Source organism: Sinohyriopsis cumingii, chromosome 3 (genome assembly GCF_028554795.1).
Source record: "Sinohyriopsis cumingii isolate HCF-2022 chromosome 3, ASM2855479v2, whole genome shotgun sequence".
NCBI classification, from domain to species: domain Eukaryota; kingdom Metazoa; phylum Mollusca; class Bivalvia; order Unionida; family Unionidae; genus Sinohyriopsis; species Sinohyriopsis cumingii.
In genome coordinates, this window is record NC_142963.1 from 63,245,593 (window position 1) to 63,270,767 (window position 25,175).

At 33.9% G+C, this 25,175-nt stretch overlaps 1 protein-coding gene across 1 annotated transcript; it reads right to left on the bottom strand.

The window, feature by feature from the left end:
- Nucleotides 1-792: 792 nt before the first annotated feature.
- On the bottom strand, nt 793-15,592 carry LOC149802983 (polycystin-2-like). The gene is made up of 2 exons (XM_089952515.1): nt 15,429-15,592; nt 793-7,143 (listed from the first exon to the last, which is right to left on the bottom strand). Exons 1-2 carry the CDS (start codon nt 15,571-15,573, stop codon nt 5,861-5,863), a joined length of 1,428 nt encoding a protein of 475 aa, XP_089808641.1. The 5' UTR covers nt 15,574-15,592; the 3' UTR covers nt 793-5,860.
- Between the last annotated feature and the right edge of the window lie 9,583 nt (nt 15,593-25,175).

Consider the following 25,175-nt stretch of genomic DNA (forward strand, 5'->3'; position numbering starts at 1 on the left):
TAGACTAAAACAGCACCCTTTCTATCATAGTGACTGATTAAAATATTAGATCAAAGTAATGATATTTAAGGAATAAGTCTACAACAAATAAATCAAATTAATAAATGTGTCATGTTTAGTACCATGCCATATTTTTTTTAAAAACTTATAAATAGACCAAAGAAAGATAAAAATCATTACTAACTATAAAAACTATTTACGTACCTAATTACGAATATTAGAGAGATACATGGTGTAAATATTTGTTTTAAAAACTACAAGGCTTTTACTACCAAACCAAGATTAATTACTTTATATATTTTCTTAAAGTCATTAGATATCTTTTTTATTTAGTGAAGTAAGTTTATTTCAAACAAGGAGGAGAGGTAAATGAGCATTACGAAACTAGTAGTAGTAGTAGTAGTCATTGTGGATGAAACTAGAAAAAACTGTATTGATGAGATGGTACATTAATGGTGCCTGTAATAGTTTTAGTAGCTACAGTAGTAGTGCACTAGTTGTTGCTCTTACTGCTGTATTATAGTTGTTGTTGATATTGTTACATTGTTATTGGTAGTTATGTTGTTGCCTTGCTGTTACTGATAGAGACTCATTACGACAGCTAACGGATTTCAACACTGCAAAGACAATTTAAAAGAAATCACTAGGAGAGAGAGAGAGTTGAGAGAGACAGAGAGACAGAGAGAGCAAATAACTACTGGTGAGAGAGAGAGAGAGAGAGAGAGAGAGAGAGAGCAAATAACTACTGGTCTAGCATATGCACGGTTAGAGAAAGACAACCTGAGACATAGATTACGAGAAAACACATTCATATTGAGTTTCACTCAATTTATTCATTCAACAGTCTACAATACCAAAACGAAAACTGTAGTCACAATAACGTCCCGTGAAGAAGCATAACAATATATGTAATCATCTGCTAATATCTCGCAAACTTTGTTTCATTCATGTAGTAATTACAAAGTTTCTAGATTGCCATACATAACTATAAGGACTACATATTGCTTGATCTCCATATACAACAATTAGGATTACAAGTGTATTGCTTACCACGTGCAACTGAAACGATTACAATGTGATTACAAAGTTACTTGATTACCAAATAAAACTATAATGATTACAAAGTGATTACAAAGTTACTTGATTACCATATACAACTATAATGATTACAAAGTGACTACAAAGTTACTTGATTACCATATAAAACTATAATGATTACAAAGTGATTACAAAGTTACTTGATTACCATATACAACTATAATGATTACAAAGTGATTATAAAGTTACTTGATTACCGTATACAACTATAATGATTTTAAAGTGACTACAAAGTTATTTGATTACCATATACAACTATAATGATCACAAAGTGATTACAAAGTCACTTGATTACCATATACAACTATAATGATCACAAAGTGATTACAAAGTTGCTTGATTACCATATAAAACTATAATGATTACAAAGTGACTACAAAGTTACTTGATTACCATATAAAACTATAATGATTACAAAGTGATTACAAAGTTACTTGATTACCATATAAAACTATAATGATCACAAAGTGATTACAAAGTTACTTGATTACCATATACGACTATAATGATTACAAAGTGATTACAAAGTTACTTGATTACCATATAAAACTATAATGATTACAAAGTGATTACAAAGTTACTTGATTACCATATACGACTATAATGATTACAAAGTGATTACAAAGTTACTTGATTACCATATAGAACTATAATGATTACAAAGTGATTACAAAGTTAATTGATTACCGTATACAACTATAATGATTACAAAGTGATTACAAAGTTACTTGATTACAGTATACAAATATTAGGATTACAAGTTACTTGATTTGCGGCAGGTCGCAAGTTCGAAACCCCGGCTGAGTCATACCAAAGACTTATAAAAAGGATACTAACAGATACCTTGATAGACGCTCAGCATTAAGAGGTTAGTGTTGGGACTGGTCGCCCTGGTGTCAGTATAATGTGACTGGGTGGAACATCACGCTACATGTCTAAGTCACGATGCCCCAGTGGGAGGGAGATATCACTATAAACTGCCACATTGCAGACACCGTAGCGACATGACTTAAAAATTGTTAAAGCTACGTTAAAAATCCAAATCACACACACAGACACACACACAGACACACACACACACACACACACACACACACACACACACACACACACGCACAAATTACCCTGATTACCTTGTTTGCCATGCTTACATCTATAACGATTACCGAGCTGCTTGTTTCAAACATACAGCTATGAGTTACGAAATCATGGATAATCAAAAGTATATTTTGGAATAATGCGGTTTCATAACCAAGTATAAGCAACTTAAGTTAAAAGATGAACAAATTACAAATTATTGCACCTTAAGAAAACATACACAGAAAAAGTGAGAAATTTCAAAATGATCATGAAATCAATAACTGTAATTTATTAAAGTTTGTAATAATTACATAATTTTGAGCTACATAGTAAACGTGAATTAAACATTACCAAAAGTATAGACATTTAATCTCAATGATAGCAAGCCTATTTTATACTTTTTATCTGAAAACATTTTTGTTATGGCAAAGTCATACAAAGACATCATTAATTATCTTGATCTGAATCACATTACTTTGTACTAGAGTCATTATTCTCATAATCAGATGGGAAAAGCATCTTATTTTTCAATTATCATTGGGTTTTCTATCCTCGCATAAGTATGAAATGAAGATAAGCACGGCTTTTCACCAACTGTTATTTCTAATATGTAATGTAACATTATGAAATTAACCCAATGGCACCTTCATATATATATATATATATATATATATATATATATATATATATATATATATATATATATATATATATATATATATATATATATATATGAGATTATTAAAATAGATCTTCTGTGACAAAGAGTTCTTAAATCCTGCAGACAGGTACATAAAAATATGTATGTAATCCGAATCGGAACTAATGTCATTTGCTCAGCATAATGATAGTAAAATAAATAGTTTAATAAAGTGCATTTAATAACGTTATAAAAGACACATTTTATATAAATTTAATTTAAATATTGATACCCAGCAGACTTCATATTATAATACACTTGATTATTAATTACGATAAACAGCTAAATAGATATATTCACACATTTAAATTGGCAAAAAGGTACGAATGTCAAAAAGGATCATTTCTAAATTCAACACATTTAATGTTTTTAATCATCTGGAATTCAGAATAAACAAAAACAAATATTGTTTAATTCAAAACTTAAAAACTGCCGTTAATTCTTCAACTAATGTAATTTACATTTAAGTAATCTTTCAACAACTGGAGTATAGGTTAAGGAGAAATACAAATATACACACTCACTGCAGTACTTGCGGCCATGTTAATAGTACCGCTATTACCAACACCCACCCACCCAAATGTTTTACATTAAAATTTAAGTGCCAGTAGTGAGTGGTCTAGGGGTTTGAAGTATGGACTCTGTAATAAGAGGTGCGATTCGCATGATGTTAATGATTTGTTTGTGTGTTTTTCCTTTTATTGGCTTTTATTTTTATTTATTTATTGAGGGGGAGGTATATAAGCAAATCCGTTCCAGTCATACGTATTCATTTTTTCAGGTCAAAAATAATTTATGTATTTTCTTGCCTCTATCTTCGTACAGACGACATGGATTATAAAAGGGATCAATCATTATCAAAATGTACGTCACTCTCACTGAAAGACATTATTGTTTCTTACGTTATAGATTACCCCAGCATTGTCTCCAGATAATAAATATGATGGAAAAAATACCAGCATCACACTAATGTTAATATTTTGGAGAGGTTGAGTCTCCTGTAGGATCGAGTTTGTTATGGTCCCTTCTACCACCTTTGATCTAAAAGTGAGGTGGATTTTAATAAGTATTACATTGCAAGTTTATTTGTCTGTCTGTTGAATGGACTTGTGAACTGGATCCTTTTTTCATATTTTTTTAACCTTACGTGTAATTTAGTCTCTGAGATTTAAAACATACAGTGTATTCAAACTATCAGAAAGATATAATATGAATTTACAAGAAATCAAACTGAATTCTACCGGTATGTAAAGTTGGCAATGCTAAGTCTTATTTTGAAATCCATCTACTACAATACCTACATTTCAAACATTTACAAACTTTTGACTTCTTTTACTTTCAAAAGAATACTCAAAACCGTGCATAATAGATGAGAGAGGACAATCTGAAAGTAAAATGACGTATATAGATCAGATAGATTAGTAGATACATACCTTAAAAGCAGCAAACCATATATTACATCTACAATGTTATCTTTTTTCCACAAAGACTTATATTGCACAGAAGGCATGCAATTTTGCATACAGGAATTTGACTGAAATTATTCCAGTAATTTATGCAGAGAAATCTCTATGCAAAAAGCATTCTCTACTTTTTCAAAGAAATTGTATTTGATAAGCGTCAATCACTTTAGTTAACTTAATTCTTCTCTACTTTAGTAGACCACAGTACATATTTGATTTATACAGTTACTTACAATACAAATACTAGTGCCGGACTGATATAATAGCTAATAAAATCTATTCCAAAAATAACTAAAACACTAGAAATAATGTTACTAATCAGCACACTTGACTTTTTGGTTTATGACCTGTAGACAGACTGGTTCATGGAGGAAACAAACAAAATACCCTGGTTGGAATTCACCTCTTATCACACACTCAAGATCCATTTCATTATTATCATCTTGCAGCAATTAATTATTTCAATTTAAGTTATTTCTCTAATAACGTTTTGAATCACAGTGGGCAAATTTAAATAATTAGCTTCATATCAACAAACCTAAGGTATGTGTGATCCCAATAAATCGATTCCTTATTAACGTACAATAAGTGTGTAGTCTCGTTCAATGCGATCTCTCGCGTGATTTGTCATATTTTTGCCATCCGAAGGTCTAGTTAGAGTCATTACAAAATTTGCAACGATTAAAACGTGGTTTACAAAACTGTAGGCTATGTAGTTGATTGGTTGATACGTTTGTCACCTTTCTTAATCAAGACTTGCATATATATTGTATTTATATATTGTATTGTTTGACTATGGTATCTATTATACGTATGGGTGGACATGTACCTTTTCGCTTTGCCATGTTTCCGAAGTTAAAATCAATCTTGCTTTCGATTACTTGTAATAAAAATTATCTGTATGTGTGTTTTACTTGAATTGCATTTTCTCTTTGCAATATTTCAAATCAGTAATCGAAATATATATCAATTTTCATTTCTTGTGCAGTGGTTTTCTGTAAATATATACATATGAAATGCATGTAGAAAACTGTATTTACACATCGTTAGGTGGATTGTCATTTATGAAATACTTTTTTAGAATTTGTATATTTTCAACCAAATGGTAAAACAACTCAATAAAATGCTTGCGTTGCGTGCATGTACATCTATTGTGATGAGTATACGACATCACGTCTTTTTAGCATTTCTAACAAAACCTTTCTTTGCTAATTAGTATTGAAGAACCATTAGTAATTAATTTTTATGTCTGCATGATTATAAGCACGTTTTTCTCGAAGTGTTTTATTGTGTTTATTCTTTCTTTTGTTGGCAGTAATAATAATAATAGTAGCAGTAGTAGTAGTAACATTTGAAATGAAGTAGCGATAGTAAGTACAGTAGTGATAGCGACAATACAACTAGTGCTTCCTGAGTGGTAACCTTCGTATTGAGAGGTGATGTTCATATTGTAGCAAAAGCTGGAGAAGAACAATTAGTAGCAGCCATGGCGATAATATTTTTTGAGTGGTCACTTTCATCAATATGTGATGCCTTTCTTTTCATGGTTTCTGCCCACTTTTTCTAAAAGATTTCCACCAATGAACCTTGTAGTGTTCGTTTTCTTTGGTTGGTCTAACCATCTTAGAAATTTCAGAATTTGCCTGAATAGGATGTCATCCAATGCATTTGCACCTGACCTACGAGGTTCCCTTGTGACATGCTCTATGCTCTCGTTCAGTATGGTCGTTGCCATCGACATGAGGCAGAATATTACAAAAAACACAAATGTCGTGTAATAGAGCCCTGCCAGAATAGGAGATTGCGTTTCTATATCTTGAAACATACTTTTACCAAGAAGGGCTTCTGTTAGTGTCACTAATGCAGCGAAAGGATCCCTGTAAATGTTCAAAGATCTCCCAAAAAACTGGTACCCCAAGCTAACGTAAGCACCATAAATAATTAACAGCGTCATTAAAAATCCCCAAAAGTCCCTTTTCGCTACTTGCAATGTTCGTATCGCCCTGCTGAACCATTTACTCCTGCCTTGAATCCTGATGATCCTAAGAGTTGCATAAAACAATAAAATGGCGAGTAAGGTAATAAGCCATGAATTGGCAAATGCAAGATGCTCAAAATTGACATATTCGTTTTGGTCGTCAAGGTACCTATCCATAGTTTCCTTGGTCATGGTATGCCGGTAGAAAAGAAGTACAACAGAAATAATGCCAAGAAACAACATACAAAAGTCTGTAATATTCCACAGGTATGCGAAGTAATGCATGCCTCTATTGTAAATTTCGAAGCAGAGTCTAAGAAATAAAAGTATCACAAATAGTATAAAGAGGTAATAACAACTTATATATAAATTACTGGAATAGTTCAATCGAAATGTTGTGATGTAGCTAGAGTTGAAAAGACTACCTGTTTCGGGATATTCAGCAACGTACTTCACAAAAGAAAATAAATTCGCATTTGGATTGTATAAAGAAAACTCGAGGAAAATAGCCCTCGTACTGCGGTCTATCCAGTTGTATTTGCTGAGCTCTTTTATTATGTCTTCTGAGACGTTCCTGTTGATATCAAGCTTTACTATATATCCACCGCCTCCATAGAGTTTCCTGTTATATTGCCCCGTTACTGGAATACCCCAGATATCAATCGCATCAATATAATGCCACTCTGTGAATGTGAATTTCTCGACTTGCTCTCTTCCATACGCACTACCATTCCATCCTCTGCTGTAATCCTCGGTGTCCTCGGAAGTGATTTCATAGCTTTCTAAGCATGTCTTCGTCATGAAGAAACTATGTGAGCAAGTTTCTGAAATTATATATATATATATATATATATATATATATATATATATATATATATATATATATACCACTATATTGTTTTAAAATAAGTAATAGAAAAGAGTGAGAAGCTGCAAGCTTTATAAGATTAAAGAAATAATTCATTTACCTAGAATACAAAGTCAAATTAACAACAAGAACTTACAGTACTGCGAATTAAATCCCAAATAATAATAGAATTACCGACACATGATTAAAGCTCTGAATAAAGTTATGGGTATTACGAACTAAATCTAACGCTGAAAGTGTTGGTATTTCTGAAAAGGCCTGTAATGTGATTTTGTGCCAACATTCTTTTTGTTAAAATCTAATTACTCCCATCCAAGAATAAATCCTTATTTGAATTTCACTTCGAATCCATGTCTTTATGTCTTAGAGCAGTATTTGTTAAATGAGCACTCTGTATTTCTAATGAATACATAATCTGAATAAATACATTTCACCTCAAATATATTACGGGACACAACAATATTTCTGCTTCAAGATCTTATAGCAATAATAAATAATTTTTAGAAAAACAAGATTATATAGTCCTTTACTTGATTTCAGCTCACAATGGAAAATGCTTTCACCCAATAGAAAATTTCTTTCTCCAAGTTTCAATATGTTTGCAAGATAAAATCTTAGTTATAATTAGAAAGTATGTTACTACAATTCCAATTTAAAAAAAAAACATGGTAAACACAAAGATAATATTCCTAATAGTTAACCTGAACTCATAGAGAAAACAATTAGGGATGTGTTAGTAATTTACAGAATTTTAAAAAATGATTCAAGTCAGATAGAAAATGATTTGAGTTTGGACAAAGTCACGTCCACAATACAATTATCCGTAACAAATAATATATAAAACTAACAAACAACGCATATATATATATATATATATATATATATATATATATATATATATATATATATATATATATATATATATATATATATATATATATATACTTGTAGTATCATTTATTATCGCTGAGCTCAATTTTTGGTGATTTTGGGGGAAAAAGGCATTTTCGTGGGTACTTAAATTCGTGCTTTTGCGTGTCAAAATTTGCATATTAGTAGGTATTTGATTTCATGGTTTAACCTCTACAAATACCCAACATAAGGAATACGAAAGAATAAAACTATGCCGACGCAAACATCGGCCACATTAATTTTTATAACAATACTACTACCTGTATGAGCACAAATCAAAGACCTGCCACGTTCAATACTTTAACGGTGTTTTCGACCAGGTGAATAACATCAGTCGAAGTCGACGCAGCCAACAACAATAAAACAATACTTCCATCTCTATGAGCGCAAATAAAACATCTGTCAAAATTGATCATGTTTTCGTTTGAGTGCTAAACATCAAAGGAAGCCGTCGCAGCCAACAACACTAGGCCAATATGTTATTAAGGTACATATGAATGCCCTCTTACTTAAACCACCGTCCATCAAGTTGCACCATTAGTACTTTCTGACGATCATGGCGTTAAAACAGTGGCTTATGAGTGGTAAAATTCAATTTAGACACACACACACACACACACACACACACACACCCATCGGTCCTGGACTTCCTAACCCGTCAGAAGCTGCGAACACGACGCAGATGCTTGCTTACCATGCAACTAATGTTTGTGCCTGCCTCTTGTACAGGCCGACTTGACGGTAAATAAAGAGTACAAAGAAGAGTTAAAGTCACGCTTCCACGAGTGGTATGCTAAACGGAAAAAGATGTTACTGGTGACGACCATTTAACGGTATTAGTAAACATTGCAACTTCATTAATCAAGCCAATTCACGCTGAATGGATAATTGCAGCTCACGTGACAATGAGTGAAAGATCGGATCTAATTATCAGGTTTTTTTATAGAAAGCTTGACTTGTTTCATTCAGCAATTTGGGGATTATTTACCTGAGAAGCATTTGTGAGTACCATGAGCCTTGATTGACACGATGTTGATACAGTGGCTTTGTCCAAAAATCTATGAAGTGTGATCTTTAATACTCTGCTGTAATTAGTGTATATACATAGTGTTTCAATAACACTAGTGTATGAAGAAATATTTATAGTATTTTACAGGACTATTGTTCTTTTGGATTAAAAATGAATGGATAAAATGAAATGTGCTTTCAGAAGGATTTAAACGTTTCAACAATAGTTGTTCTCAAATGAAGGATCGATCTGAATAAGTATTAAATTTAATTTTCATATACTGTTATTTTGTATTATATTTTTTTCTTTCATTTTCTGTATTACTATTGTTTGAATACCTTACGCTTTTTCTCTCTTTTCTCTTTATTCTTACTTACCTCACGTATCGATTTAAGGCAGTGAGTGTAAAATTACAGCTATCGGATATCTTATCAAACGTGTGCATTGAAACAATATAAAATGATTTATAATTCTTGTTTCAAAAGGTTAAAATAAAAAATAAAACAAACATATGTAAAGGCTAATATTTAATTACCAGATTACAGTATTGGCTTTGATTTATCAAATGCTAGTAGCCGTGTTCATCTCTAGGAATGAAACACTGTAAGAAAACTGGGGGGGGGGGGGCATCATCCTACATGGCTAATTTTTCGTTGGAAATATAAATTCGTGGTTCGAGGCAACGATGAAAACCACGAAAACTGGTCTCCCACGAAATATACTGCAATTGTTTGAGGTTTGTAAGAAATTTTCTGAACAAATTCAAAACTAGCAATATATTGCTACTGTACTTATTGATATTCTGATTATTCAAGCAAGAAAAGTCAACGGATATTTATAACAAATTTCTGTAATTATATAAATAATACCTGTATAATTAAAAAAAAAAGCAATACATATTAGAGACAATTGTATAGATGATTTCAATGGGAAGATCCAATGTTTACGTAAAGGCTACTGAAATACTATTATGAAACTTATGGGTTTTACTCTGACTTGAATTTTGCACCTGAACGTATGAGGATGTGCTTGAATTATGATAACATGCTCTCAATACTTGTGAAAATTCATATATATATATATATATATATATATATATATATATATATATATATATATATATATATAGTCACAAGCTAGGGGTTTATATTTGGTTACTTCAGCCCACTGTGCTTAGCATCATATGTATATTCTGTCATTTTTGGAAATACATTTTCATGAACTCACCCGATATAAGCCTGGTGAGGTTCTCCCATTTCTGAGGTGAGACGTCATTTAAATGCAAACTGGTATTGTTCGTTCAACGAATCAGCGGTTTGACCTCTATTGAGAAAACTGTATCATTTGTAATGGCCTCATGAAAAGGCGATATCGGATGTTGAGGATTGCTGTCTCATTGAGCAAAGCCAGTAAGAAGGAATTCTCAGACTGAGAAATGTTATGTGCACCGTTCAATCATTATTTTTTGTGTTCCTGAGGGAGACATACTCTCTTCAAATGTGTTTTAAACTATACACGCAAGTAGATGAAACGTTTACTTGGTATGCTATCTAAATATTCCTGCTTTACATGGACTCCAAGGCTGATCAGCAGTTAAACAAGCGATTACATGACTTGATTCAAAATACAAATCACCCGATGTTTTCAATAGTATCGGCCAGATAGTTGGATGTCTGAGTCATAACGATGATCCTGAAGTGAGCCATTAATATGTCGTGTGAAGGCCCCCGGGGACTGATGATGAGTCCGAAACGGAGTGCCCTGAAGTAGTTGTTTCTTTGATTTCTGGAAGACTTGTGAGTTGGGACTTATAGATACACATCTCTCAAACCAATACTGAGAGCGGAGTCTCCCTCCTAGACATCATTTAAAACCCAAATTTGTGGTTCAGTTTTGAAAGTGATGCTATAATGTTTGAGAACATTTTGGTCTATGACTAGTCGAAGAGTACAATTTACCTTTGTGACCAGATCCTGATCCTGATCCAATCATGATTTTGAGCCCGATGATTTTACATTGTGGACGATCTCTATAGCTCTTTTCTACAGACGATTTCTGATTTGATAAGATCTTTTATGACGTCTGTACCTGACGCGACCCTGGAAGTTGGAGGATGAGTTTTGAACGTAGTACTTATGCCCTATGAAAATACTTGCCAAGGCCCATTCATCGTCTTGATAAATTCTTTCCCATATGACACGGAACGATAAATCTCTTCCCATCCCCCATATCTAATACAAGTTTGAAAATAACACCGTTACTTCTTGTAATGAGGCTCTTACAGATTGAAACTGGGTCAAGAACGATCCTCTTCCCGCCGCTTCTTGCGCATATTTCCTCATGATAATACTGGCATTCTACGGGTATATGATCATTATGATTGCTTCCCGGTCTGCTTTGTCCTATGGTTGCCCTTTCTATCATATTCATTACTTCCTTGAAAATATTTCTTCGGGCTTTTAGACTGTGTCTTTAATAGATTTGTTTTGTAGATTGTGCGTTTACGCATTTCTTCCACCGGGATAGTGAAAGGGAGATTGGAATGGAATGGCTACTATCTTGACTAGGCTTTTCGGCGGTCTTTTCCAAAGGCGGTAGAGCACTGAATCTACATCAGCCCGATGTTGTTTATCCGCAGCTCTGCTCAGTGCTCGCGCCGTTCGATATACAGACCTCTACACAGGTTTGGTAGGAGTCTTGGTGGGAGAATATATATTGTTTTCTGCTTGTTGGAAGATTGCCATTATACACAGGTACAACATGTAGCATACTACCACGACAGTCCAGACCAACTGTTGTGTGTCTTTTAAGGACTTCCAGTCCATCCGTCATCAGAAGGGTGTAAGTATTCACAGGCCTACCGTGTGTACTGTTGTGATGTCTATGTGAAGCAATGGTGGGTGGGTGGGTGTGCATGTTATGTGTTTTATAGAACCACCTTCTAAACTGATAGACTTAGGTGTTAGTACTGGCTGCGAAGAAACAATTCTATTAAGACTAGAGTCCAGCATAAGTCTGTGTAAGCAACTCAATAGATTAGGCACTTGAACATAATGTAGTAATATTTTCTTTCATCTTTCTTCATTAGCACGTCCACTGATGACGTAACACTAGACTATTCTGTTGATGCAGAAGAAACAGGAGGACTAAACTCTGGTGGTAACACTCAAAAGACATATATCATTGTCTCTAGAAGACTGTTGTGTCGCCAACGCCTCTTGTAGAATCTGACATGTAGCCGGTGAAGATTGTCTAATGTATTTGCAAACGATACTTGCAGATCATCCTGATTGGGTTATGGCAACCTCTAGACAGTCACAAAGCAAGATATCCTTTAGAATTGCATGGGAACGAGTTGATTACGTATTACATGGGCAATAAGAGCACAAAACTTGGCATAGTCTGCCCAGAGTGTATAGTGGCTCTATAGTGAGTACGCCGGTTCTCCAGAGTATCGGTGTTATGCTGTCGGGTAGGCATACTTAACAATGAAGTTCACTCATTTGGTTTTCAATGTAACATCGACTGTGGTGTTGACCTGCTACGATCCAATCCGTATGACATAGTCCAGACGTGGCAGAACTGTGCTATTTTATCATCCATGAACGGGGCCTGGCGTGGTTTAGTGGTTCAAGATACTAAGCTCTTCAGAAAACTCACACATCTTACCTCTGTCCACTTGAGGTCTCGTCTCGGCTCGACCAGCCTGTGCTGTTGAGAAATCTTGCCAATAGCTTTCCGAGGGTTGGACGTTCCCCCTGAGGCCTTCCCATATACTAGCCGTCATGTATCAAATCCCACAAAACCAAATTTACACGCCTTTGTACAGTACTTTATGCTGGCACGAGATATCAGATATTTGATCAACAAAACCGGTCATCCCTTCCATCGTGCTGAGTTGGTTTGACTTGATCTCCATTTCTCTCATAAGTAGCTGATATACATAACTAGCAGTCGAACCCATGTGATATCAGTTCGATTGGTTCCAGCAAAATTAGCCTGTCAAACTGAGGCGGCGAAAGTGGAGCTGGGAATGGAGCTATCGCTAAAAGGAATAACCGGGATCGTTTCTTGCTTAGTTGGTTTTCAAGACTCCGATTTTTATCCAATAAGATTCAATTGACCGTGGAGACGTCAACAAGAATAATAATGGAGTCCTCGTCTATTCAGAGTGCACTTTTGAGCTTTCCACTGATGCTTTGATTGTGCCCGCAGTACTAAGGCCCATCGTTGTCCAGTCCATCTTGTGCATATAAGGCATGTGCTTATGGTTGTTTACCACAGCGTTCAAGTGTTTACGTTCTGTGCAGTTAGTCATGCAAAGGGTCTAAAACATGTAACGAAACATGAAGCAGACAATATTATACAGGTGTAGCCAGGCAAGTGACCTGTTTTTTTTTTTAACTGGAGCTCCAGGAAACCGAATAGTCTAAGGCGATCGATTTAATAATTCACTGACATCTCATCTTTATCTATGTAGGTTCAGTCTCAGATACGACCAATCTGTGTATGGGGGAGAAAAGAAACTTGCCATTAAGCGACTCGTGGGCCGGTGGTTCTTTCCGAAGTCCTCCTATGTTCTTCCTTCAGCAGATATACTGACCGCCATGTACAACCTCTCATGCACTACAAAATGGCGTTAACCCCAGAAACCACAAAGTGCTGTTTTATGAACTCAAACAGTGTACGTTACGGGACTGCTGTACTATATTGTGTAAAGTTACCTGTACAATAGGCTTGTGTAGCACAATATACAGGTAAGATAGTGATAAGTCCCTTTCAATAACCACAAAATGGATGCTATTATATAAAATAAACATACTCATAAGAAAGATCCAAAACGCCACCTTTACAGATAAAGTCACTCAAGCTTAGTGTTTAAAAATTACAAAGTGGACGCAATGGATGAGTCATCTATTGAAAACTTAACTGTATGTATCCGACCTGGACTAAACTTGTACGGATGTAGAGTTGATTAAAATAAAGCTACTAAACATATTACCAATGCCTCAAGCCGAGAGGACGCACTAGAAACCCCTGAATGTAAGTACAGACGAGTGACTATATTTACGACAAAAGGTGTAATTCACAATACATAAGCAGACTAAGCCTGCGAAAGTAAGTAGCAAGAAAAGCTCGAACAATAGATAGGGGTAACTTCCGTGAGAAGAGAAACTCCTTTAACTTGCTCTAATATTAAATATATTTCCAAACTTTCTGAAGAGTGCTTGCGAGGTCACTCATCAGGAGAAAGCATGCTACTTGGCACTAGCGGAAGTAGTAACTGAATCATTCATGGGACTAGGAGCCGAGCCATGCATGAAGCGGAGGTCACATATGTGGGAAGGTAACCTTTAGTTTTCATAACTAAACATTTCACCCTAGCAGGACTGGAATTTTGAGGTAGTGGTGATACACCGAAGATATTATGATCGGGAAACGTATTTGAAAAAGATATCAGTTGGTTTTTTTCTTGTTTCACACTGATTTGATTTGTCCGTACGCAACTTAAAACATTAGATGGTTAGTTCATGCCAAGTTCCAACTCAATAAAATGCAGAATAATATCAAATCTCACATTGCTATACACGTATAATGAGAATATCTCAATATATACAAATTTTGCAAGACCATTTCTGTCAAACAAATCCGTGATGTTATCAGTTCAAAGTGACACATCTACCAAGTAAATGACTAATTACTTGGTTTGGAAAATATCTTCACAGCGTTGATTCCTCACTGCGAAGCAAATAATTGCTAAACCTTGTCACAACTATAAATGGAGAGGAAAATAATATAACATTACAGATGGTATTACTATTAACAACTACACATTCAATGCAATTTACATTTGTTTTGAAAAAGCGGAAATTATATCTGTTTTTACTTGCTGGATGCAAACATTTTCACACACCTTCTAAACATACCAGCTATTTTAAACCACAAATGGTTTTCATTCATGACATACGTAGAAGTAATCAATAATTATTTGATTGTTTGTGTTGAACGGCACATCAACAAATAAATGAATATTTGGGGCGATGATGTGGAATCAAAGTTCTCTGGCCTGATGAACAAACAATAACAACCAAACATTGATGTGCAAGGCAGGTTTCAAACACACAATCCGCTAATGTTTAACACTGTTCGCCATCCACTGAGCAGTTAAGGTTTTTAATACACGCAGATGTAAATGCTGTAGAAAATGTCATAATTCGCATTATTCCCCTAATTCAGTCCCATGTTGGCAAGATAATAACAATCAAAACATTATTTTCGTAACAGGATTACACTAGATTATAAAAAAGGTATTTGCTTACCAATTTTACCTCGAACTTGTCTCAGTCTTGCTGGACCAACTCTGATGTTAGTGAAGTCGATAAAATGATACTTCAGTTCATGAGGAACATCTACTGTGTCATAAAGCTTTGCAGGGAAATACATGTCAAAGAAAGTTAAGTACATCCATTCAAGAAAGGCTGTTCGACCTGCGATCTGTAAACACAAATATGTATAGATATGACTGTAGTTTTATGTTGACACATTCAGACATCATGGAGAGTCAAAATGACTAGATCGTATTTGTTTTAACAGTATTTATGAACGAAACACCTTTTCAAGTATGATTTATAACAATATAATCTATATGAAAATTCAGTAGAAGCAGGAAGCTTATTGAAAATTGTCGCCCCTATGGCAAAGAAATTATTACACTGTATTGTCTACCGACTTAAAGTAGATAAATCATGTACAATTATAAAAGCACACTTTATCAGTTCTGATTTATATAACTGTTCCAAAGATCATATAATCGTGAAACAATTAATACAATTGTATTGGTGTGACCTGTTTGTTTATTTGAAAGTCGTTTTCGTTATTTTCTGAAGGTTTGCAGTAGCATAAATATTTGCATATTAATTTCTTCTGAACACATCAGATTGCCAGATAGTTATGTCTTAATTGTAAGATGGGTTGGTGATGTAAAGAGAACACAATGTCTCAGAGTTTTATCTGTTTGATATTCAGACAGAAGTATTCAGAAATTTCTACTTCTCCGAATGTGCATTACATATTTTTAGAAACATGATTTAGGAATAAATCGTTATTTAAGTTACTGCATTTGGGTCTCAATTGAGTACGTTGAACTTGATCCATCCGATCACCAACAAACTATTACGAAGGAATGTTATGATTGACCCGATTCAGTGAAGTTTAACAATTTTGAATGGATGGATTCATATTTATTTAAATAGGTAGCATGTTTTACAGCTGAACTGTGGTAGAAAGAAACACTTTTTGGTAAAGTGTCGTTCATTACTAAGGAAGTCGAATAGTATTCGATTATATAGTGGTTTAAGTATCATTGTCAACAGCAAAAACGTTGAATTGTATCTTATAAGTAATTTGCAGCAGAACCAAAAGTACATTTTTAAACAACTGAACTAATGTATGCTTATAGTGTCGATGATTCAGGCTATCGCACCTGGTTCCCCCGAGCCGCACTCTTGATAACACCTGATGCTATTCTCATAGCCTCCCAATTTTTTTTTTTTTCAGTGATTCGTCTTCTTGCAGAGTAGCATTATCCCAGATACAACCAGCATAGTCAAACATGAGAAGTATATAATATTCTTACATTCTTTCCAAGTGATACAATCTATATTTCAAATTCTTCAACATATTATCTTTCTCTCAATATTGTTCACACAAACGCTACACGTGAGTTTGCCATGCACCACCACAAAAGAATATAATAACTAAGTGCCTAAGTTGGAATAGAATTTGACCAGCCTCATCTGCATTTTCTACAATAATATATATTGCAGTATCATCTGCGAATAGTTTTAATGATGATTGTATATTAGTCAAGTCGTTCGAGATATTACTGATTGAATCTAAATTTGGGTGGACAGATATAGAACGCACACATAAGGAACGATACTAGATAATACAATTGAAAACTAATGAGAAGTTTGGCCTAAATAAAAAAGAATCTAACCTTCCCATCGCAGCCTTACTAACATTACTGCCAGTCATCAGTTTTGCATCCGACGCAAATTTAGCTCTAATATCTACTCAGCTAATTATATTTTTTTATTTTACTGCCTTTATTATTATTGTTGTTGTTCTTCTTATTGTTCTTGTCTATGATCCCGATACACTATTATCTTAATATGTTTCCTTCACCACATCCGTCCATAACTCTACCAGGATATAATTTCTTAACCATCCAGTAGATGGCGCTGATCTCTCGCCACGCTGTGTTTCCGTCTTTTGTTGACAACTTAAAATTAGTTCAAAACATACTGGTTTCCTATGTGATAGACACAAGAACCCGTCCGTTTATTATATTTGCACAACTTTGTATTATTATATCTCTTGATGTTAATAGCCCCACGTGATTCTAACATGTAGGAGTCTAGAGTAAACCGTTTTGAATTTGCGCCAATGTGTGTGTGATAATTATATCATGAGCAATACATAATATATATTTTGTCTATTTATCATTTCTTGTGTATGGTTATAAAATTGTTCTAAGCGCATTTACAACTTTATATTTCATTAACAGTCATGAACAGAGTCACCAACGAATCCGGTAATCCAGGAGAGAATTCGGATTATAGGTCGCTTTCATGGAAAGATAACTTAAAGTTCATCATTCCATTTTGGTCCATACATTTGTTTAGCCTCATGACATCATGAGAGCAACCAAACTCTATACATTGGAAATTAATTTTAAATGCTGACAATACTTAGTTTACGCTATGTTAAATACATATAGTTAAATATATTTAATAAACTCCAGCAAGAATAAAATCTGTTTTTTGTTGCTTTCACAAACTTCAACATAACATTGATGAAATCCGAAACAAATGACAAACTTTCTTAATCGATACCTGAAACGACAATGTCGTTGTCAAGTTCTGTAAAGTCAGTGATCACTATTCAATATGATCTGAATACATTACCACTATATTGTACAGAGATCAGTGCATCATTCATAGGAGTTATTTAAAGATAGCGTTTATATATGTTTGTATTGTCAATTTGGCAGGTTAGATCTTCTGTCACATTTTACACTCGCAGATTAGGGCCTGTGTTTTTCGATTAAATGTGTACCAAGGACAATGTAGGCCCTGGTTCACTGGCATATTATGTAGCGGATGGTCTAGTTATATATTGCTCACAGTTACAAGCGTGTATGAAAGGTTAACACGATGCATAACAGTAATCTGACGAACTTAATTTTAATATAAGATACTGACCTTGTCAAACTGAAGTCTTTTTTCTAACTGTTCTTTTAATTTATAAGCACGCTCGTCACTAGAACTCAAAGCTACAATATATGCAACTATGAAGAAAACAGAATATGCTATCATCTCCATTATTAAGAACCATGTCCGAGACTTAGATAACATCTTCCTTCGCAACCTTTTGAGAGCCCTCCGTGTCTGACGCAAGCGACTTCGTGGAACGTTTGCTTGTACTGTAAAATTCAAAATTACAAAACAAAAGTTAGTTCATCCTTTGCAAATTAAAGTCTTTTTCTAACTGACATTTTAATTGATAGGCACTCTTTTCTCAAGAATTCTAGGCTGAAACGTATGCATATTTAAAGATAAAGGAATACGCTGTCATCAGGGCCATTAAGAAACATGTCTGAGACTTGGATGACATTTTTCGCGATCTACAGAGATCCCTCATTGTTTTATGAAATATATTTGGTGGAACGAATGATTCTACTGCAACATTCAAATCTACGATACGAAACATAGTTCATACTAAGTACTTTATTAATAATGTATTCTGAGTTTTTACCATAAAACTCGGTGGACATTTTTGTGGAGATGTTATCACATAAAATTGCGTGCTCCTTCCAATTACGTAATCTTTTTAGATTAAAAAAAAAAACATTATACCGTATCATAGAACTTGCAGCTGATTAAATTGTAAATATTTTGTTTACAGCATGTTCATGCAAGAGAGGAAATAACAAAAAATGTCAAATGAAAGGCATTTGTATCAAAATTATCATCCTCATTATTATTATTTGAAATGTTGCTGTTGTTCATGTTCAATTTACATTTGCCATCATGACTACAACGAAGGTTTCTTTAGAATAGTCTTTCAACTACCAACACAACATATTTAATAATAAAACTTAACGCTGTCATGGTTGCCAAAAGTATTAAAAAATCCAATGTTTCTTTTGCATTTGAATGCAAACTAATCACATAGAGTTTATAAAATAGACTTAAATATTTACATGTAGGGGACACAATCTAACTTCATTACTTCAATCCAATATTAATGATCAAGACGATATATCGGTTTGATACAGCTGTCTTATTATATCACATATTTTATATTATTGAATTATTTCATCTTATTAATATGCCCTACGCAAAACATACCGAAAATTTAATTTATCCACATCTACCATATTTTGGAATCTCCAGATGTTAAACACGTTCACAGTGATTTAAATTTTGCAGATCTTTAACGCTATTGTAGGTTACCTATTGTAGGTTACCTAATTTTGCGGATACGACCCTCACGCAAACATGGTGAAAATGAATTGCATGCGAAAAAAGTTAGATTTGTGGGAACTCTAGAAAGTGAATCCTTTCGATGCTCTCCATTATCTGAGGTGAATATCTATAAATTTCCATGCCATGATTTGTGTGAGGCAGATGACAATTGGCACAGAATTATTCAAGGAGAAAATTAGTTTGCCATTTAGGTAAATGGAGTTTGTTACACTTGCATAATGAGCCATGAAAAATAAGTTACCTGGACATTTCGTTTGAAAATTGCACCGCCATGTATGCCTTGCACGCAAACCAATTATATATACCATAGGTTTTTCTGGATCACATAGCCTGCCGAGGAGTGAAGCCAGTATGGCTAGAAATAAAACCTACAAGTAAAAGAGCAGTAAACATTTTGAAGAAAAATATCAATATGGAACTTATCTGTCACGCTGAATTGTTTAGAATCATGTTTCACTATTGTAGGTGCTCAGATTTCTAAATATTTCCATTTAGGATTTTCATATTCGTTTACAACTCATACTAGTATTGGTGCGATAATGGGTTCTGGACACTAGACACCTGAATCTCCAATATCCAAATTATTTGGGAACCGAAAAATTAAATCTGTTTACATATTAGGAAATGGTTACTTGGATTCTCTTTTATCAACATTTAAATATTTTCCAAAGTTGGAATTCTAATTTCCCAAATGCATGATAAAAATTAGCATATTTGACTTTTGAATATATAATCGCAAAACATTTTGATATCGCACATTCTAATATCTAACGGTTAATATCAACATATTTGTAAATTCAATATTTCAATCCATAATTTCAATGTGGTTGCAAATATGATATTCGCATCTCAAGATTCAAAAGTCTTTGGACATTTGAAATTATCTTCAGTAACCATTTCCATTTCCATTTCCCAACATTCTGTATCTGAAACTTTGATTATTCGAATCTAAAATCTTAAAATACTTTAACGTTTAATGACCGAATCTCCAGTATCAGAATATTTATAAACTGGACATTCTAATGTAAACGTTCTACAACTCAAATGTATGTGATTTTCACATTTTCCAAAATTTGTGAAATTTGAATGGGCAATATGCATCATCTAAACAGTTTGAAATAACAGACTGAAATATCTACAAAATATTTTATTCGGAAATTTGAATCTCCATTTTCCAAGTTCAAAATATTTGGAACTTAAACACTCAGGTTTGCTTATCTGATATTTCGCAAAACATGTTCAAATCTCATTTTTTTTCAAAAGTACACGTATTTTGAAACTAAGCATTCAAACTTTTAAATATTTTCAGTTGCAGCATTGCAGTTGTCAATATTCCAGTAGTTAGCAATGTTATATTCTAATCACCAATATATATATATATATATATATATATATATATATATATATATATATATATATATATATATATATATATATATATATATATGCCTACTATCCGAAATATGTGGATATTGGAGAATGGAATGCGAACGCGCAAAGCTTAATAACTAGACAAACAAATTGTTCTGCCAATTAGACATGATAAATGTTATTGCTAGGTGTCATCATTTCTAATTTTAGATCCAAATTTTATAAAACTGTATTGAATTATAAGAGGCATTTTGACCGAACTTCATTTACTGTAATAATTGGGTCTTTTTCAGCACCCTTCATGTATTCTCACTCAACTAACATTTAATAGCTGCACTGTGTGCTCGTTGGGAGGACCAGGTGATGCAAGAAATAAAACAAACCTGGAAACCCACTATTTTTGCTACTGACTTTTAAATTTCAGAGATGAAAAAATTCAATTTCAGCTTACTAGTCCTGTTATGCATCACTGCATGTCTCTATAATAACCATAGATACATCAACTCGGCTATCTTACTTTGCACCTATGATCGCACTCCTGGTCTGACTAAATAAACGGCACCTAAAATAATTGGTTTCAGTAGGTTAAGAGTAATCTACACCTATTTTATAAAATGAATAGTTTGATAATTACCATGAATGGCTCAAAGACAAGTATGCTGACGAAGATAGCAATTAGAAAGGTTGTTAACCATGTTTCTGCATCCTCCTTATTTATCCGTGATGTAGTTTGCATAATGTAGAATACTGATATACAAAATAAAGCAAGCAGCACAAACCATGTCAGTGCACCGCAGTAGGCCGGCAATAATGTCTTCTTCGCGAAAATGCATCCATCTAATTCGTTGCCTGATTTTAAGTAGCAGTCTAGTTTGTCCCGACAAAAAAAAGTCAGTATCTTTTGCTGAATAGACCTCCATGGGGAACAACATATGATTCCGGTCTTAGAGTTGTGCAAGAAAGCAAATAGAAGGTACATTACTGGAACAGTAATTCCAATAGAGGTAAGAGCATAGTATACGTTCTTCTTGGAGAATCGAAGAGGCCCGACTATGAAAGTCTTTGTCTCTTCCGTAAGGCTCACATACTGAGGTAAAACAAGGATCGTCGCCATCAGTGCTGTGACGTGCAGCAAGGCTCCTGTAACTCTGCCCATTCGACTGAATTCTGAAGGATGCATCCTGACAAAGATGGAGGACCAGATGTTGATGTACGCAAGATAATGTGCAATATTAGTGCTCAATCTGTAGCCCAAAGAGTGCACTTCGTCGTCAGTGCTTGAAGAAAATATTTCCTCCGTTTTACCGACTTCTTCGCGGAATGAAAGCCATTTGTTACAGTTGAATATTGTCCTGCAACCAGAGATTATATTATATTACTCAACACCGAATAAGGTACCGCTGACTGACAAGCCGCTTCATATAATAGACATGAAAATAGCCTGAAATTAAATTCAAAGACCAGTCAAATACGTTTTTTGCCGATTGCGTTCTTTAGCATCATGTTTTAAAAGACGATGCAACAATTTGCATTCAGAATACCATATAAAATGCTAAAAAGGGCATACATAAAAAGAAACGAAGATATTGTAGCATACGCAACCTTTATTCATTTTGTATTATAGGAAATATTTACTCAGATCTTTTTACTACGCGAATATATATCAGTATATTTTTTATTTTTCAATACAGGATATATCTTGAAGTACCTTTTATTAGTATGAACATCGTCGACGATAACTTTTCTTAGAAACCATGATCCATCATGGACTTCGCTCTTGTCCAGCCAGATGTTAAGTGACATCAGACAGCCAAGAGGCCTCTTCACACCCATCACGTAATTTCGAATACTACCACTATTATGGGGCTGATGTGAACCAAATCATAAAGATTATTATTATTCTGATCATTCTGATTAGTATGATTAGTAGTAGTAGTAGTAGTAGTAGTAGTAGAGCAGAGACTAGATTTTTAGAACACAGTCGGCTCTAAATTGTCTATTGGAATTTATTACAAATATAAACTGAAAACTTAATAGTAAATCATAGCATGAAAAATAAGTTATATAGTGATTTTTCGACGAAAACTTCTACGACGTACAAAGCAGAAAACATTATTGCAATAGTTAAAGAAGGACAGAATTAAGTAGGGAAGGTATTAAATTACAAGTAAATAACAATTTAAGATGGCAGCAAATATTCAATCACTTTTCCTGAAAAAAACACCTAATGTGTTCATGGGAATTTATTTATGGTTTTTCGTCTGGCATTATTTACTTTGCCTGTGTCATCGGTCAATCTTCTCACTCCTGTGTTGTTCATAGTTCCAGCAAGATCAAAGTATATATTACTAGTAGTTCCTCTCTTCAGACCAAAACCAGTATATACCCTCAGCAGGTAAAAGTATTTATGAGACTCATTTCCGTCGGATAGAAAATTAAACTGCCACTGAAGATATGAATAAAAATGTTCACGAGGTTATCATTTCGTTTGAACTAATAAAACTAAAAGTACAACATTCTCTGAAATGGATTAAAAATTGTAACAAACTGCAGCAAGCAATCATATTAATGTAATAATAATAATAATAATAATAATAATAATAATAACAATAACAAAAAATCATAATAATAATAATAATAACAATAATAATAACAACAACACTTCCAAGCATCTTAAAATATTGCAATCATCAAAGTTGTTGCGATCGGTTATCTTTATTAAAGTTTTTAAATTCGAAATAACTCTGATTTGAATTATACTTTCGTTACGAAATCAATCTGAACCGCTCCGGTGGTATAGTGGTTAGAGCATCAGCCTCGGATGCTGGAGGTCGTGGGTTCGATCCCCGGCCGAGTCATACCAAAGACTTACAAAAATGGTACTAACAGCTGCTTCGCTTGGCGCTCAGCATGAAGAGGTTAGTGTTAGGACTGGTCGGCCTGGTGTCAGGATAATATGACTGGGTGAGACATCATGCTACATATCTACGGCATGATGCCCTAGTGCTAGACATCACCATAAACTGCCACATTGCAAACATCGTAGCGATATGACTGAAAAATTGTTAAAACTGTTAAAAATCCTAATCACACACACACGCACGAAATCGGTCATTCTTTCGAAATGAATTATGCCTATCCATTACCTGCTTTTCAGCTTTGTACTCTCTCCCTCTATATATAACTACAGTGGCGTAAATAGGATTGGTGTCACCCAGTGAAGTAATTCATGGTGTCACCCCCATGAACCCACTTCTGCACAGAAATTCAAAACATTTATAGACAGTAATTTAAGTGTCATCCCCTCTGCTGGTGTCGCCCGGTCCGAACACCCTACACCCCCCCCCCCAGTGACGCCACTCTATATATATATAATACATGCATAGGATGTTTGCAAGAATATAAACGTAAAATAAATTAAGCACTTATTTCGTTTGGGGGTTGTCCACATACAAATAACTGGGGCCTCTCTAATGCGGACTGAGTATAGGGTATGTAACATTTTCTTGATGACTTCAAGTTAATAAATTGCACTGATGTAACAAATAATATTTAAAGGAATAACTCACGGTATTTTCATCCACTGAATCTATCACACATGCCCAAATAAGGATTATGACATAGAGGAAAATAGCTACTGAAAAGGGTAGAAGGATCAGATATATTCCTGGGTATAATTGGTCAACATTTGGAACGTCCAATGCCTGGAAATTCAATGGAAAATAAAATGTTGTTCCTGCTGTTAAATTTGGACCAGTGGTTTCACAGAGGCAAATGCTCGTATGAAGCGAACTTTCCTCAGAAACCTGGAAAACAGTTAATTGAAAAAAGCTTGAACACAGTGAAACTAGATATATTTATTTAAAATATTTAAATATTATTGTAAGGTATAAGTATATTATGCCTTTTGGCGACAAAAACGAAAATAGTTCGTAATAATTTTAAAAGTTTCTGAATACTTTGGATTTTTGCCGTTATTGTTGGAGCTAAAGTAGGTATATATATATATATATATATATATATATATATATATATATATATATATATATATATATATATATATATATATATATATATATATATATATATATATATATTAAACAGTGCATTCCTTCATTTAAGGTACATAACTTGATTTAAGTA